The following is a 17951-nucleotide window of genomic DNA, read 5'->3' on the forward strand; positions in this document are numbered from 1 at the left end:
GTTCTTTCAAAGTAGTTTCACATTCAAAGTTCACAAATAGTACTCGTGTATGAGAGAAACCACCACAGAAATTGTTGTCTGATAGAAACCAGCGCATATGGGTTATTAATATTACCTTTGTTTAGCAAGAGGGGATTCAATTCATTACTAAATTTACGCCCAAGTTTTACTTTGTGTTCCAACAAAACCTGGCACCCCTGTAAATCTGTAGGTTTACTCTGCCAATTAAATAATAACAAGCTGTGTGTGTGGAGCGCTCAGTCCAGCATTCACATTTCCACACCAGTAATTACCAACATCACAATGCAGCATTCCATGCCTGACGTGGTTTTCTTCCAACAGACATGAAGACAAGAAACACTTCAGAAAATATTGCTCAAGCATTAAACATGTCAAACCAACAACAGATAAAATGTGATGCTTAAGCAATAAAACGACATAGAACTATTTCCTTCAAAGCCAAAGTTACCCAGCATTGGCATGAATATAAGTGATAAATATATAAAAGTGAGGACTGACAATTGATGTCGGAACACTCCTATAAAATCTAAATCACGCCAGCATTAATACAGAGCAGAAAATGCTTTCCTCCAAGACCACGTGAGCTTAACATGGCCACCCATATATAAATGCAATGTCCAGCCAGCATATTTAATTACTGTCAACTTTTCACAAACAACATACCCACAAGAATACCCAGGCAGGCTTGATAGCCACAGTTATCAACTATGTAAACCAATTTCAGAGTTAAAATAAATCCTCAGACATAGTTAGATTTTTTAGAGAAAGTTTTAACAAGCCATAATATATTACAAGCAACAATCATCGCAACTAGCATTTCCCCCAACAGTACACAATGAAAGGCACTTGAGCATTCTTGAAATATTTGAAGAGTACAAAAAGTTCTTGTGCAAAATGTGCAAGAGTATATAACAGAAAAAATTGTCTTAGCATATAAAAATAGCTCTATAATGGAGTTGAACTAAGATAGCTTAGCCAACTCCATCGATGAAAACATCTGCACAGTACCCAAATCACATATAGAGAGATGCGATAATGCTATTCTAAGCCCCAAATACAAATTAGAATTAAATGTCGGAACTCAAGAGCAAACTCCAATGATACAAACTAATTGAATCCACCATCCCTAAGTATGCAAAAGCATCTTAACAAAGCTATTCAAAAGCATCATCATCATCATCTGGAAGGGGTTGGGCCGTAGTTGCTACAAGTTCTGCCTCGTACCTAACAACATAAAAGATTGTAAGCCAAAGTTTCAATCTTTTAGAAATGGAACAAATTATTTCAATAAAAGTTAACAAAAAATAATAAGAAAATAGCATTCTACTTATTACTGCTGAGTTGCAAGGTCTATCTGAACCTCAGGAGGAGCAAAAGTAGGTGACTCCACAAAATGAAGGTTTGGATCCCTATAAAAATAACCCATTATAGAATCAATGCAAATTTTTTAATATAACATTCATATTAGGGAGCATCAGAAACTAGATTAAAGGCTCACCCTGAGAGCTTCTGTGCCAAGTACAGGAATGGCTTCTCAAAGTTGTAGTTACTTTTTGCAGATATCTCATAGTACTGAAGATTCTTCTTTCTATGAAAAGTAACTTGCTTAGCTTTCACTTGCCTATTCTTCACATCAACCTTGTTTCCACAAAGAACAATAGGAATGTTCTCACACACCCTGAAATTCACAAAGATATTTAGCTAATCAGTTCAGGCAGTTGTGCCACCACACAATTAAGGAACCTTCATTTCTACTTAGAGATCCAACCCCTTTGCAAAGAGATACCTGCAAAGATCTCTTTGCCACGTTGGGACATTCTTGTAAGTCAATCGTGCAGTAACATCAAACATGATAACTTCACATTGTCCATGAATAGTGCAACAAACAAAATCCCAATCAGTAAATAAGAAGGAAACAAATAAATATAAGTGGAAAAACACGGAACCCTCGCCAATTCAATCAGAAAATGCCAACAGAAACAGGAAAAGCAAACCAGTATTGATCAAAACAACCAATAACACAGTCTGTTTATAAATTCAAAATTAAACTAAATTCAAATTCAAATAAATATAAGTGGAAAAATACAGAACCCTCGCCAATTCAATGAGGAAAATGCCAACAGAAGCAGGAAAAGCAAACCAGTATTGATCAAAACAACCAATAACACAGTCTGTCTATAAATTCAAAATTAAATTAAATTAAAATTCAAAATAAAGAGACATAAACAAGTAAAACAGAGCGCTGATAAAAAGGAACCAAAAAAGGGCTCATAGTTGCTCCATTTTCATTGATATTGAGGTTAAAAGGTGTTGCTACTAAGCCCACACTACATACATATCAACACGGGAAAATAGAATTGATAAGTCAAAAGTTCTCTTGGGATCGATCCAAGTTTAAATCCATGTAGGACCTTTTTAAACAAAAAGTTGAAAAGGCACCCCAAAAGCTCAAATGTACAGTGCTCCAATCAACAGGTGTCTACTACACCTACAGAGGATTACAACAAACACTAATTTCATAAAGTCCCAAGAGACCGCTCCTCTACCAAAGGATCCAATAAAGAGAATTATGACAAGGCATGATTAAGATTCTTCATATTAAGGAAAAGATTCAATTCCTAGAATCCCAAAAAATAAGTATAAGCAATTAATGGTGGTTGAATCTCCTAGAGTGATTTAATTAGAAACTGATTGTAAGAAGGTAAGGAGAAAGAAAGGGGAAATAGCAAGATTTCCCTTAAGGCTTAAGGCATTATATTATCTTTCTAATTAACACAACCCAAATCTGGAACTGATTAGCTTGACTGCTGATCCTCTGCCTTTTAAAACTAAAACTGTTTAAATTTTTCCTTGAAACTTTATTAACTTAATAAGGAAATCTCTACCACCTATGTTAGAAAAATCTAATTTACAAAACTTCCACCATCAGTCAGGGATTTGGATTTCTCTAGTACGGGCAGAACATCTTTTTCCATGTCTGATATGTCCATGCGCTACAACTCTGCACATTTCAATCCTAACATTGCTAATTAATAATTATAATGCCTTCTTAAGAGGCCAATATCTAGCATTACTGTCTAGAATTTGTTGAAACCAGTCATTTTCAATTACTCTTTCAACTGCATGTGTCAGAGTGATGGGTGGTTTTACTATCTGCAATTGCAGAAATAATATTCCCAGAGCATAGAAATCAGACATGGGTACACAGACACCAGTCCTTTAGTTTTCTGGATCAATATAACAAAATGTACCTACAGGGATGGTGTCTTTGTATTATGTTACCCTGGTTGTAGTGTTTGTAGGCACAAGCCTAGTAAGACTCACATCACCAATCTTGCTAATAAATTGTGGTCAAGCAAGATATTAGCAGGCTTCAAGTCATGAGGAACAATCGGCTTTGGCTTGGCACTGCGATGAAAATTCCTGTAAATGCCACTTCCCAAGCAACATTGAAGCATGAAAACCATGCAAAGGGAGTATTGTTGCCTTTGCACTATAGACAATCTTCTAGGCTATCATTTTCCATATATTCATAGACCCAACACCCATGGTTAGGACAAGCTCCAAGCAAAAGTAGCAAAAGTTGAAATTGTTATTGTATTTCTTGCGCTGTTGCACTTCTAAGAAATTTGATGGCCACTGTGGTATGTTCCAAACTTCCCTTGTGGACTGCAACAACCTCCCTCTCCTATCTTGAATGATTCAGATGAAAAATTTGTGGCAGATTAAATTTCTTCTATTGAGTATATTTTGTATCCTTGATGAGTAGATGCATGTGTTTCCTATGCTTTCCTTCTCCCTTCTGTCCTTTAGAGAGCTAGTTCATTGGATTTGATCTCTTTTTATTTAGTGATTCTTCTTGGGCTGCAGCAAACATACCTAGAGTATGCTTGTGTTCAAGCCTTAACCTTCTAGCTCAATCATAATGTTTTTCTAGATCTGTGACAAAAGTTCATTCACTTTCTCTAATGTAGATGCTATTTCATAATCACATGAGACGTTGTCATTTTCATGACCACCTCTCATGCTGTTAGAGAAAACAGTTGTCTTGAGAGAGCTCAAATTGTTTCTATATGAACTGCAACTGGAATGATCTCTAAAATATTCTAAACTGCTAGTTTCGAACGTTGTAGATGAAGCTGGGTGAACTGAAGCCAACATGCCTTGTGATATTTTATATACAACACAAATACTTGGGGAATTTTCCTTAATAGTTGTTGTTACATCAATGCCCTTGAATCAATGAAGTAAACAATGAAACCAATCTTCTTAAGCTTCTCCACCTCAATAATGTTCTGGCCAACAAAACATCAACGTCAACATCTCTAAGATGAGGGCAACATCTCTAAGATGAGGGAAGCATGACAAATGCATTTTCCTTATTTTCGCTCAGAGTTGTTGTCTCTGTATCAAAACTACGCTCTAAAAGATGCCCATACCCAATCTGCAACTTGACCTTGCACACATTGAATCTACGGCCAAATCAATACTTTATAAGGCATCTAAGATTGATTTCTATTTTTTGTAAATAAATCTGAATACCCTTTAATGTTGTATATACAAGATTTGTGTGATAAAGCTGTGGTAGCTGAATAGATGCGGTGGATCTGGATTGGGTCACTCTACATATTTTAACCCCTTCTCTATTGACATTACAAGTTTATACTTGTGCGATTTTCCTCACCCGTCCAATGTTATTGGCCACAATATTCTTGGCATGATTTGTCTTCCTTTGAGTGCTACAGGTCTAGAATAGTGGAAATTGAGGCACCTCTTAACCAATATTACAGGCCTGTATCTTTTGAGACCTAATGATTCAACACTAGAAACTATTCCATAGTAAACCTACTTTCACAATCCTCGATCCAGAACTGGTGTGATTTACACATGAATTGGAGTTTAGCTACAATGTGCTCAAAGTAGTTTCTTTTTGGCATCATATTTATCCAGATTCTAATCTATCACCAGTAAATTCATCCAAATTGTTGACTATTACCCAAAGAATCAGCGATGTCAATCAAAACAATCAGGAGATTGTCGTGGAGTTAGCTTCCTCAATAGTAATATCACCATAATCTTTTCTTCATGAAAGGTGTGCGTAAGCTTCTGCAAATAATAATGCAGCGACTATGAATGCAAGAATGCTCGCATTCAGGGTTCAGAATCTGAAGATAGATAAGGTGTCATATTAACATGAACAATAGCAGGTAAAGGATATGCCATTGTGTTTCTAGAGCCTATATCAACAATACTAATCAAATTTCATTCTTTGAAAGCCATGGGTTGCAAATATTGTTCCATTGTAAGGATATCAACACCCATAGCACATGTGTCGTTCATTATTTTCTTTATCTCTTTATCAAATTCTTCAAGACCCAACATTATGGAAGATTTGGTCACCATTTCTCCCTTGAATCCCTTCACATGCTTCAATATAAGTAAGCTCTGGTCAGACCCTCATCAACATATCTACATTGATGAATTTGAGCAACAATGGCCCTCCAACCTTATGGTTGTCAACATCTTGATGTCGGATTAGCTAAACCCTTGCACACCTTTCAGGATCACGATGAATAAGCTGGGTTATTTCTGGTTGACCACATGGATTTACAGTATCCTGTCCTCCTTGAGTTGTAACAGTTGTATGTTGAAACCACAAGCTATTAGCAGAGGGGAGTATTGGCTGTAAGTGGTTTTTATGAAGGGGCCTCTGCTGTTTACCATGTAGTGTTGTTTGCTAAATAATAATCAGTACAGATAGGTGTCCATGAGGTATGTATAATAATTTTCTTTTAAAGGGTCCATCATAAGATGTAGTAGGGTTGAATTTATGGGTTTATATTTTAGGAAATACCCTAGTATTTATAAACCTTAATCTTAAGTATTTGTTCCCTATGATTTGATTTCTAGGGCATGGGATAAACTCTAGAATGACATAAAGGGAAAAGAGTATGATCTAAGGTTTGAATTTAAGAAACCCTAAAAAGGCCTCTTGATTACATAAAAACCCTAGAAAAGTAACTTGACATCATGTTTTGGAATAATATATTGCTTGGGTTACTTGTTAAAATAGTATTGTATGTACAAGAAGAAAAAAACAAATGGGGTGATCCATTTGAAGGCATGATGTAGCTATTCGTAACACCTCATAAATCATGGAGTCGTTGTGCAAAAACTTTATTAAATATATGCCCTAGATTTCTCAACAAATAACATAATCAAACTCACACAAATAAATGGTTGAATCTTACATTTTTCATAACATTAGATGTATATGGGGGCATTAATGATCCCTGCATGCCAACATTGGTTGTATTGAGGGGCATAAATGAATCCTGCATGCCAACAAAATGCACACTTAGTAAAAACACAAATATTAATAAATATATATAGTGAAATAAGTTAACTAAATGCACAAAAATATTGATCAAGTTTTACCACTATCATTACCTTAGATGTATTATAAGGTGTTATAGGGGTTGGAATGACTTTAGCGATTGCCTGCATTCCACAAACATAAATTAGCATAATATAATAAGGAATATAAGATAATTGAACATATAAAAGACAATATTCAAGCTTACCTCATGCATCATCATAGCAGTGTCTTGCCCTCGTGCTTTTGTTAACATTTCGATAAAAGTCGTGAATATCATTGAATCCCCCATAGTAGCATCGGTAACACCCATGGGTACATTCTTAGGAAATCACATATCCAAGCAAAAGATCGTCCCAATGCATCTCCTAGAATGGTAGATATCAAGTGACACAATGTGGCCATTTATTGCACAGAAGTTGAATTATATAGCAATGAGCCAATGGGGAGTGCATTTTCATAAAAGGATGACCTCATTTCTCAAAACACACCCAAAGGAACTAGGATTGTTACAATGTTGTATGTTGGGTTAGGGTGCAACACTATCATGTTATAAGACACAATTGCATATAAAAGGTTATATTCCATTATTAATTTAAATTGTGATGCTAATTTACAACTAACTCTTGAATTTTTTGCATTACAACACTAAAAAGAAAATATAATTGAGTGAAAAAAGTGGAACCAACATCACAAGAAAAACCCAATATGGTATGATGTCCTCTTGAAGAAACCAACCATGTCAAATGTGAGGAATATCAAGAGAGGATGAATGTAGAAAAACCCCTAAATCTTGCAGAAATGGTGAGGATCCTAAAGTAGAAACACTCCTAAATCTTGCAGAAATATTGAGGATCCTAAAAGAACTACTCTAAAGCTACGTGATAGATAATGAAAGGATAATCCAAGAGAGAGAAAGACCATTAGAATTGAATGCATTGTTGCTAGAAAATCTATCTGAAATTCAGAAGCAATTGCAACAAAGCCTAATGATACCAATGATTAATTTCAAAGTTAAAGATTCGTTGAGAGGTTAAAAAACACATATTATCTACAAATAAAATGAGGAAAATCACCTCCATAAAAATACACCATGCTAAAAGGATAGATACATCTAGTAACAAATCATTATTTGATTCGTCTAAGGTTGGGATAGTCAATTCATATGAGCTTCTTGGAAATGGTTCCAAGAGTGAATTACATAAGAAAAATAAAAATAAGCATTCTTGAACAAAACTTCCTTGAAGGAGAATAGATTCAAATCACAATAATGCAAGACTTTAGGAAATGGTACCAAGATGAGTTTCTTAGCCAAGATAAAACTATAATAGAAAGATATAAGTGTGAAAAAATACTAGATAGTTACTTGCAAAACAAGAAACAAGAGAGAATAAAACCACTAAGAAATTAACTAATGAACGAGAGAGACAATTCAAATTTCTAATAAAATATAATAATATGTTATTGATGAACATGAATGCAATATATAGACTCTACTAGAGACCAATTAATTCAAATTAGGTTGGGGTTCCATGTTCATGCACTAGTATAATTCAAAAGTACTTTCCCTAGTTGGAAAACGCGTTAAATTATACTCACAAACCCAAATATACCCTAAAAATAATCCCAATGCCTACATCTATACCATGAAAATAATCCCAATTCCTACAGTTATACCAATGAATACAGCTACACAAGGAAAATAATACCAATGCCAACATCTTTGCAAGGGAAATACATCAAATTGAAAGGAAAATACCTGTGGAAAATAAACCCTTTGTTGTCTTCCTTGAAACTTCTAGCTTAGCTTCGAGTTCCTTTGCAAAATAACAGTGAAAGCCCCAGCATATAAAAACTAAAACAATTTGGCGCCAAAAATATTTTCGGCCTCTACACCAAAGAAGTTTCAGTGGTTTCAGCTATCTTGTTTCCATTTTAAGCCAGCCTGTTTCCATTTTAAGATGGCCTAGCCCGTTGTTTCCTGTTGTTTCCCACTCAGTCGATGCCCATGTCTCCCACTTTTCCTAAGAATGAGGGTCTTAATATCTATCTCCCGCCACCCACGAATAAACGAGTATGTGCTCTGCTACCGTTGGGCCTCATGCCCTTAATGCCCATCACAGAAACCCTAGTCTCGTGGCTCTCAAACATTGGTGTTTGTCTCTCCATTTTCTCGACAAACCCTCCATTGCAATGGGGCAAATGAGGAGGAAGGTTTGGTTGATGACGAGGAGGAAGGTTTGGTTGTAGAAGCAAAGGTGTTGGTTCATTGCAGTGTGGAGGAAGGTTTGGTTGATGAAGATGCGACACCATTTTCTAGTGGATTCGTAATGGAAAGTCGTGGTAGGAATTAGGCAGGGAATGGAGTAGTTCCACCAGGCCCACCACTGGATTCCGTTCCATCAATTCCTCCCAAAAGCCCAATTTCTCGTGCCGTCTGGAGAATCCCTCTGGAACAAATCGAGGCGATTCTCTAGCCATCTCTTAGCACAACAGAAACAAAGTGACATTGGTGTGGCACTGTCACCATCTTCGTGAATCTGCAAACATTTCTCAATATTTTTCGTTCCTCTGTTCCTTGCAGAAACCCTCTCTGTTCCTTGCAGAAACACTCTCTGTTCCTTGAAACCCTCTATGTTCCTATGTATATACTTATGAATACAAATTGGCAAAACCAAAGTAATTAAGGTATCAAACCAATGAGTCATGAGTGATCTTGCAAAGCGGCCATCACCATTGTTGACAGATGAATTCGTTAGTGCAAAAATATGATCGCGAGTTAATGTAGATCAACGTGTTTCTACAAGCGGCTTTGAGAATCTAAGTGTGGAATCGCCATATTAGAATATTTTAGAACCGATTGTGTACGCAATTGGAAATAAATTGGTATTTAAATCGAACATTGGTTCCTTGTTCGATTTAATTCATTTAAAATGAGGAAATCATACTTAGGGAAACCCTAACCTGCAAAATTGAACCTCAAAAATATTAAACTAGCAATTGTCCCAAAAGGTACAAAGAGAGGCCGATAGACTTATGAAGTTGGAATTGTTGAATTTCTATGAATGATTAAAAAGTACAAGTATTTTTCAGAAAAATATTAAAAATTGAAAATAATGAATATTGGAAACCAAATAACATCTATAGTCTAAATTATTCTATATATATATATATATATATATATATATATATATATATTAATTAAAATCTCAATTGTATTGTCAATTTGTCAATTTGGTTATTGGTTAACTTTTACACAAACATATGCTTCCACAATTGTAACTCTTCTCCAACATTGATTCATATTCTTCGTGAAACTTGCCACATTAGTGCAGTGCAATAAGAAATATTGTAAAGAAAGGTTGAGGGAGGAATAGTCTGAAAATTTATGCCAAATACAACCTACAACCGCCAATTGCATATGAATAGTCCGAGAACATATTATAAATGATGAATTCTTCAAATATCATAAACTATAGCCCATAACTTGACAAAAATCCAGAATGCATAGAATGTTGAAATTGCCAACAAAACTTCCTAATAGTTGAGATAAATAATTTTCAGTTTGCATGGTTCTACCTGTGTATTTACAATATCCTCATAACCAATATTTATATCTGCAACCAGAACCTGTCAATCACCAAAAATCCTTAGTTGGGGTAGGTATTCTTAACCTTATTATATATAATCAACAAACATGAATAATATTCAGTGACAGCTTGTCAATCTTATATATTTACACTTAATTGTATTCTAACCTGAGAAATCACCACCAACTGTTCATCTTATGTTCGTGCCATAGAATGCAATAGCTTGTCCAACAGTTTACTGCAGCATGGTAGTCATAATGTTTTCCATATTGCACTTTGGAATCTCATTGATCATCAAAAACTATACAAATAGATTTTATTCATCCTAACGTTAATGTAAGCCAAAATACTTTAGTTCTATGAACCCTCAGGGAAAATATACATAGAAAACCTTTGTCCTCCAAATAATCATAAAAAATGTGGATTGCTATTGAAATGTTCAATGAACCACAACATATTAGTCGAGAACAATCTATTCAACAACATTCTCTGAAACAGTTCCGTTTCTGAATTTACTATCTAGGAAACTAGCCCTACACGGTTGAAGTAACAGAACATTCTCTATGACAAGAAAAGAAACTTTGAGAACTTTGACTGACATGTAGCTTTAGTTAAGAAAGAGGTAGTACATTGTGAATTCTCATTGTGAGTGTAATGCCCCAGGAAAATGTAAATATTTGATTTTACTGTGGTTAAAAACTGAATATGACATTATTAACTGTTTTTGAATTTAATAATATTTTTATTTTTTCTTTAACAAGATAAGAAATGTTTTCTTGGAAAAAATGCTGGCAACTTCTGAGGGGGAAGTTGGGAAAAACAGTTGCAGTGGCTGCAACCCTAACTACCTCTCCTAACTGGAAGGTTTCTAGAGGAAAGGAGAGGAAAAAGTTAGTCTGCACTGTGAGGACAGGCAGAGAGGAAAAAGAAAGGAAGAAATGGCTAAGTCTGGTGAGGACCAGATAGCCAAGCACTAGGTGCAGATATCTTGCCGAGGATAGTGGTCTTGCAAGAGAGCACGGGGGAGAGATTCTGGTCCCGAAAGATGAATCTCGAGGTTGGGTGGCAGATTAGAAGCAGAAGACAAGAGAAAGTTTCGCTTCTGTAGGACTACACGGATCACCATAATACAGGAAGCAGAGGTGAGCAGTTTTGTTGCAGTAATATTGGGACATCGAGCAGACAGGTACGTATGATTACAACTGTTGTGCCTAAATAAGTCTGTGTCATTTATAGAAATTAAGAATTGTAACAGGAACTTCTGTGTAGCTATAACCTTTAAAAAAAAAAACAATTCGATAATAACATTAACAGATTGAAAAATGTATCTGCATTTTAAAGGAAAACGGGAGTGTGATGTACTCTTAGAATCCTCGTAGGTTGGGCAAGTTGTTAGCAGGGCGTCACTGTAGGAAAACCGTAAGGTTATAAAGGAAAAATTGAGCCATGTGAAGCCCCGTTCAAGGACAGAGAAACCCCTGAGGGTAGGAGTAAGATAAATCACTTGGGCAAGAGACGTTTTCCTCCATTGTTGAACTCTGGTGTGTTGGGATTGAAACTGGAACAAACTGTAAAGCTCGATGCCAAGGAAGAAGGTATAAGGGCTTATATACATTTCACTGAAATTATACAGGTGACAATGGTGCATGAAACCCTAGGAACATCTCTTTCTTAAGGTACCGGCAGAAGAGGGCTCTGGCATGCCAAATTGGTAACACCCTGAGTTATGCGAATAAGCATGGTAGGTAATTTCTGTAGTACGACTTTATAATGAGCAAGACAGAACAAACGAGGTGACGATAATTTTATTAAGTCATCTTTTTAATAAACAAAAACCATGAGATATTCAAGCAAATAAACGAATTCAGCTAGCTATATGCTCAGAACATTCTCATAAAATGATAGTGGGAATCAACGAAATAGTGGTGAAATCCTTTAAACAATTCTACTAACAGTAAAAGACAAGGAACGAATGAAGCACAGGGCTATGATTTATCTAGTTCTTGATAACTGTTAAAACAAGGAAAACATTTATAGATAGAGTCATTGTCCTCATGTAAATCCTCTGGTATCAACCAGGCAAATAAAAAAAGTAATTGTCAGACAGAGTGGGTTCCCTGAAAACTCTTGACAACCCATAAGAAAAATGAAACGAGGAACCTTAACAAGAGGTTGTTACAGCCGTGTACCTTTCCCATTCGATTAAGAACCAGAACTCTAAGGAAAATCACATGTTAATGTGCAACAAATGTAGCTGAACGAAAACCAGTCAATATCCAAACCCTTGAATCATATATATAGACATACAAGATTAATTCAAGAAGGAAGCAGTAAATTACAAATTGACTGGCATCTCTCAGGTTAACCCTGGAGGATTAATTCTGAAGCACTTTTGTCCATTAAATAAACAGAAGCGCCACGGGATGAAACCCTGGCAAGGGGTAATTCAAAAATTACATTAAATAACCACTGTCCGAGCTTCATGCTGGAGTCAAACCCTCTACACGAAGGTCGCATAGGGTTTCAAAAAGCTAGTTGGGAAAACCATTCTAAATACTGTGGGACTGTAAGCTAGTTGGGAAAACCATTTCAGTTAAACAGTAGAAATCAAAACCCTGTCCAATTATGCAACGAGGCAAGCTTCGCCGAAAACCCTCAATCTGGAGATAAACCCCTTACTCGGGATTTCGGTGACGAGTATGGTAACAACGCTCCCACGCAATGGCAGTGCATAGCTCCGGAGTCCTGGTGAAGGGTCCCTACAACAGAAAACCAGAGCAACCATTAGTTAATGGTGTTAGGAATGCATGACTAGGAGAGCTTTATGACAGGAAAATTCTAAGTATTGAAAACAAAACTCACCCGGCTTCACTGAATAGCGCAGACGCCATAACCTGGTTCTGAGAACGCTAACTCATTCAAGGCCCTAGTGCCATAGCAGAGCAGGTCGTGGAGAGCAAGCAACAGAAAAATGGAGCTGGCGCCAAAGTGAGGAAACAACATAACCAAACGAGTTATAGTTGATTTAACCCAGAAAGGAACCTGAACCGTAGATCTCCAAAACTTCACAGCCTCCGTCGATCGGATGGCAAGCCCGAGAGTGGTGACTATGGAAAATGAGCCTGCTCGTGCCACGCACAGGGCAGAGCAATAAGAAGCCACGCAGAACCCAAGAACGTACCCAGCGTACAAGATAATCAAATGTGTAATTAATATAAATTGCCAGATGTCCATCCGTATCATCCTTTTGCAAACCGCGAGGAGTTGAGAGTTTTCCCAAGGTGATAATTCGTTAATGAAAACCAGAATGAATAGGATCAAACCTTTACTATCACCGGAAACAATGAATTGATTGCCAGAAAAATGTTATGGAGGGCCAGAGCAGTAAGTGCCGAAATAAATTACGAGGTTACGTGTCATAGGGACCATTCATACATTAGTAATACCTTGTAATTTTTTTTTTTTTATGATGGAGTCATTACAGTGAGCAACTGTAGCCAAGAAGATGAACTGCCAATGTCGTTCACATTATTTGAGCCGATAGAATATTCCTATCTTCTCTTTTTTGATGGGATTTTAAACTCGAGTTGAAGTTTCTCTATTTTTATTCCAAAAAATAAATGTTACATATATTATGGGATACATCGAAGGAAAAACCCAATGTTACCCTAATACCATTTTTGTTCAATTTTCCATATTAATACATTTCTTGAAAATGATTAAATCAGCAACCAAAGAGGTCTCCAAAAACTAGTTTCATAAGCTTATGTATTTAACTTACTATTTTTTTTACTGTATATAGCCAGAAGCCTGCTTCATAAGCTCTCCTAAATTGCATGTAAGTTTTTGAGATGCATAGTGCTTTTCATTAAATCTACCAATGACCTAATCATATAAAATAGCATTTTTAGCCAACCTAATTGTTAAGCCATGTGCCTATTTTGTGACCCCTTTAATTAGATCTGTTGTTTTATGAACCCTAGAGGTTGTCAATTCAAAATCTACCTGGGATAGGAGCAGATGCTTCATATTAGTACAAACTCAAGAGAGGATAAAAATTAAATTCTAATCACAAAGCGGGATATAGGCAGATAGAAAACACAACTGGAGCAGTTTGCAAAAATTTTTCACATCCATAGAATAGCTGGTGTATTATAAGCTTTGGAGATGACTTTTGCACATCCCTTATTGCAAATTTGGTATGCAGTACTTTCTATTCAATTGACCTATTTTGGTCATCGGTCAATATTAATATAATTTCATTTCAATTCTGAAACTTTAGAGTTTGTGGCCATGATTTGGTATTCTGGATATGTTTTATTTGTTTCAGGGGATTTGCGCCTCTTTATGAGCAGCTGAGTCCTTTCCTATTTTAGATCACCTTTGTATTCTCACATTGCATTAGAAACTTTCCTCAGATATCATTGTGCTTTTCATAACAATTGTTGAATTGTGTTTATCAAAAATCTCTGCGAACAAGAAAATTCAAGATTGCTTGCAACGAATTAAAAATATGGAATTGCCGCCAGTGTGTAGTGGGAGATGCCGAGTTTCAGAAAATTCAGAAAATAGATCAGACTCAACCAGTTCTGGGGTTTGTAGGCAAGTCACCTACACCTCCGTTCAAGAGTATTCTGAGGGATGAAACCCTCTAGATATAACCTCCTTCAAAACAAATGGCGGCAGAGTATGAAATCAACAAGGTTAGGCAACCGAAGGACCATGAAAACCCTAACCCTATAACAAGGAATGCTCGAAAACTAAATGCAAAGACTTCTGCCAAAAATGGAGTAAAATTGAAAGCCAGTATTCAACATTTCCAAGCAAACTGAGGTGGCCAAATATCATGATGGTTGAGGCCGCAAATCAACTAGAAAGAAACTAACGTTGTTGCAAATAAATTGTAAAAGAAAACAAACTGCACATTTTACTTAATGTTAAAATGCAAGCGGATAGTAAGGCCAAACCCCAAAATAACTTAGATAACAACAGTAAAGCGATACATGAGCAATTATCGTACCAGCGTGAAACAATATATCTATCTATAAGCAGAGAAATTAGCACATTGAGTAAACCGGAGGGATTCCATTCATTTCAAGCAACCGCCAGAGTTTAGACGGACCCAATAGCAAGAAAACACAGAGTTCGTGGAAGGGTCAACGCCCTTAATCTTCAAAATATACAGAAGTAACCCCAGAGGGAAAATCCAAGCATCAACTTAGGAACTCCACCAAACCCTACCAAACAATGATAGATTTCTGGAAAGAACAGAGCTGAGAAAACTATAACAAGCACAGGACGTCAAGACCCATTTAACTAATGCTGCAATCCCTCCAGCTGTGACACCAAACTGGAACAATTCTCTTACCCGAAAGCCATAGAGACTATTTTAGAAAGATCACTTCAGCACCAAGCGTACCCAGGAACCTGGAACAATAATCCTTCTACCTACAAGGCATATACACACAGAGAAAACGATTAGCGCATCTGGAAAACGTTTAAACAATAATTCATGCGGAAAACATAGACAAATAAACCGAACATCTTTTTGGGGGTATTCGTGGAGGATCCGTACCTATTGGAACCCTAGCCAAAGCTATACCATATTATTATGTTCCTCAGCAGCATCCAGAGACACAGGTTGCACCTTTTGGAATGATTGTTGGAAAGCCAGTGGATCTTGCAATTAATGTATGCTCAACAACACCACCCTCGTGTTGCTTATATGCCACGGCAAATGTGGCCACAACAACAAATGCCAGAGCAGTCCAGCAGCCCATCCTCTTTTTCAGCACGAAAAAAAGCAGTATAATTTTATTATATTCAAATATAGACATACATATTCGGAGATATTGCCATTTGTTTAGGTTGATGTGTGGGCCACACCACATCTAGAGTATTAACAAAAACATTTGAAAGATGTCCTTTTCATGCTACATAATGTTTGAGTGGATTTATAATATTTATGATCAACAGAAATAGGAAAACTAAAAAGATTACCATATCAGCAAAATTATATATGCATACCTTCACTTATGACATAAACCATTGTATGAGCATGTGTAGGAAACATACCAGAAAATTTTCCATAGCTTAAGAGTTATATACCCAGAAGACAAAAGTCCTGGATCTCGGAGCGGTTGTTGACCGTTTTGTTCTGCATCCTCCAAATGCCTTTGGGAGACTTAATGCCCATTTTGGATAAAGCATCTACTTTTTTGTTTCTATACCTGTCAATGTGTGATATCGTGGATCTTCTTCCATTCTAGTTCTTGTTCGTTGATGCCTTTTGACTTCTTTCTTTCATGTTCCTATTCTGTCTGGTCAAGTCGAGAGCGCTGTATAGAGATATGATAGATGCAACTACAGAAATGTTAGATTCCTTTTTTGAGCTGAAAATCCTGCCATTTCTCCACTTCCATATGGCCCAAATGGTCAATAATGGGATGGTCCACCATTCTTTTTTCATGGAGCACCAACTTTTGAATGTTTCTATAATGGATGGGAAGGAGCATAGCGAGAAACCATAGTGGCCAGCAAGATTCTGCCAGATAGGCTGCACCTGTGGACAAGTGAAAAAAAGATGCATATTGTTTTCAGAGTTAGGTGTTTTGAGTTGTTTTCTGAAGGTAGATGGTAGTCGTGCACCGAAGAAATCATTGGGTGTGGCACTTCCTCGCAGAGTACTGCCAAAAATGTAGCCACTATAAATGGATCCACCGTTTTGGAGAGACCCCGAGGGCAAAAAAAAAATAATGCATGCGAACCAAATGTTAGGGGAGCTGAGGAGAAATAGAAATTGCATGACAGATGTGAACTATTTTCCCGCAGAATGTGCACGCCAGCTGTCAACCATAGAAAGAAAAGGATGACAAAAGGCTCACTCAAAGGAAGTCCTATCAGCCTAATAAAAAATGAGTACATCGAGCGTGTAAAAATGAAATCAAAACTTTGCACATCGACCTTGGCAAAACGAACCTGGGTGCATTGGTTGCAAAACAACTCTGAAAAACATGAAATTGAAATGGGTACATGGAGCTTGTAAAAGATGAAATACTACACATGTTCTCGAAGATAGCATTAACCGAGTTAATAATTTAACTAGCATTGGAAAACTATGTCAATACTACCTAATCTAACTAGCATTTATTTTCAAATAATCAAGTATCAAAACCAATTAGTTATGATGATATCTATGTGAATCGTAAAAGTAAGTCAATACGACCCAATTTAGCTAGCACTATAAATATTATTCAAAGACACAATGATAAGCATTAAGATTTTGTTGAATACATCAAGTTACTTGTCATGTCTTCACTGCTAAGTTTTGGTACAATTATAGAGTATCACATTGTGATGTAAATGTAGTCTAAATTAAAAATTTTAAATTACACCATTTATTACTATATCTACTAAACATAATGCAATGACCACAAGGTACCACTACTCATAATAACATGACAAATAATTGAGCTACCACTATAAAAAATAGATTTTCACCACCATGGACATAGATAAATTAGGGATTACTTTTTCACATGTATAAAAAAATATATAGATATAGTTTCCCATTGTTACTTCTATCACACTACTTATGACAACACTTACTTTAAGACAATCTCCCTTTAACAATAAGGACATGATTATTGAAGCAAATATAAACACATTTATTATATTGGGACAAATATGCTAACCTTGGATCTATCAAGGGAGGAATGGGGTCATATTACTATAAGTGAAAACCTCTTTTACAATGTGAACTTTTGAGTAAATTTTTGCATCATATTTATCATCTCAGCACTTATAGATCTATGTGAGTTCTCTTAAACAATTTTATCTTAATTGTTTTAAAACTAACATCGGACATTAAGTCAAGCTGACTATTCACTTTCCAAGGCAGAGAATATGTCAACTTGGCAGTTACCTGCATTATAACTTAATATTAAATACTATTCTTATTTTTT

General features: G+C 36.2%; 1 protein-coding gene across 1 annotated transcript; it reads right to left on the minus strand.

Moving 5' to 3' along the window:
* Nucleotides 1-1175: 1175 nt before the first annotated feature.
* Nucleotides 1176-6710, minus strand: LOC149176246 (GTP-binding nuclear protein Ran1B-like). Its single transcript, XM_089421399.1, has 5 exons — nucleotides 6606-6710; nucleotides 1808-1968; nucleotides 1520-1699; nucleotides 1356-1430; nucleotides 1176-1245 (listed from the first exon to the last, which is right to left on the minus strand). Exons 1-5 carry the CDS (start codon nucleotides 6708-6710, stop codon nucleotides 1176-1178), a joined length of 591 nt encoding a protein of 196 aa, XP_089277525.1.
* Between the last annotated feature and the right edge of the window lie 11241 nt (nucleotides 6711-17951).

Source organism: Pinus tabuliformis, chromosome 4_1 (genome assembly GCF_031772625.1).
Source record: "Pinus tabuliformis cultivar Carrire ecotype Pingquan chromosome 4_1, CPIR1, whole genome shotgun sequence".
Classification (NCBI taxonomy): domain Eukaryota; kingdom Viridiplantae; phylum Streptophyta; class Pinopsida; order Pinales; family Pinaceae; genus Pinus; species Pinus tabuliformis.

Excerpts from the sequence above, each read along its gene's own strand:
- LOC149176246 (XM_089421399.1), bottom strand. The coding sequence starts at position 6,710 with ATGGGTGTTACCGATGCTACTATGGGGGATTCAATGATATTCACGACT. Across the intron at positions 1,431-1,519 it reads TTGGCACAGAAGCTCTCAGG|GGATCCAAACCTTCATTTTG; the intron begins GTGAGCCTTTAA and ends TTATTTTTATAG. Across the intron at positions 1,246-1,355 it reads ATAGACCTTGCAACTCAGCA|GTACGAGGCAGAACTTGTAG; the intron begins GTAATAAGTAGA and ends TTATGTTGTTAG.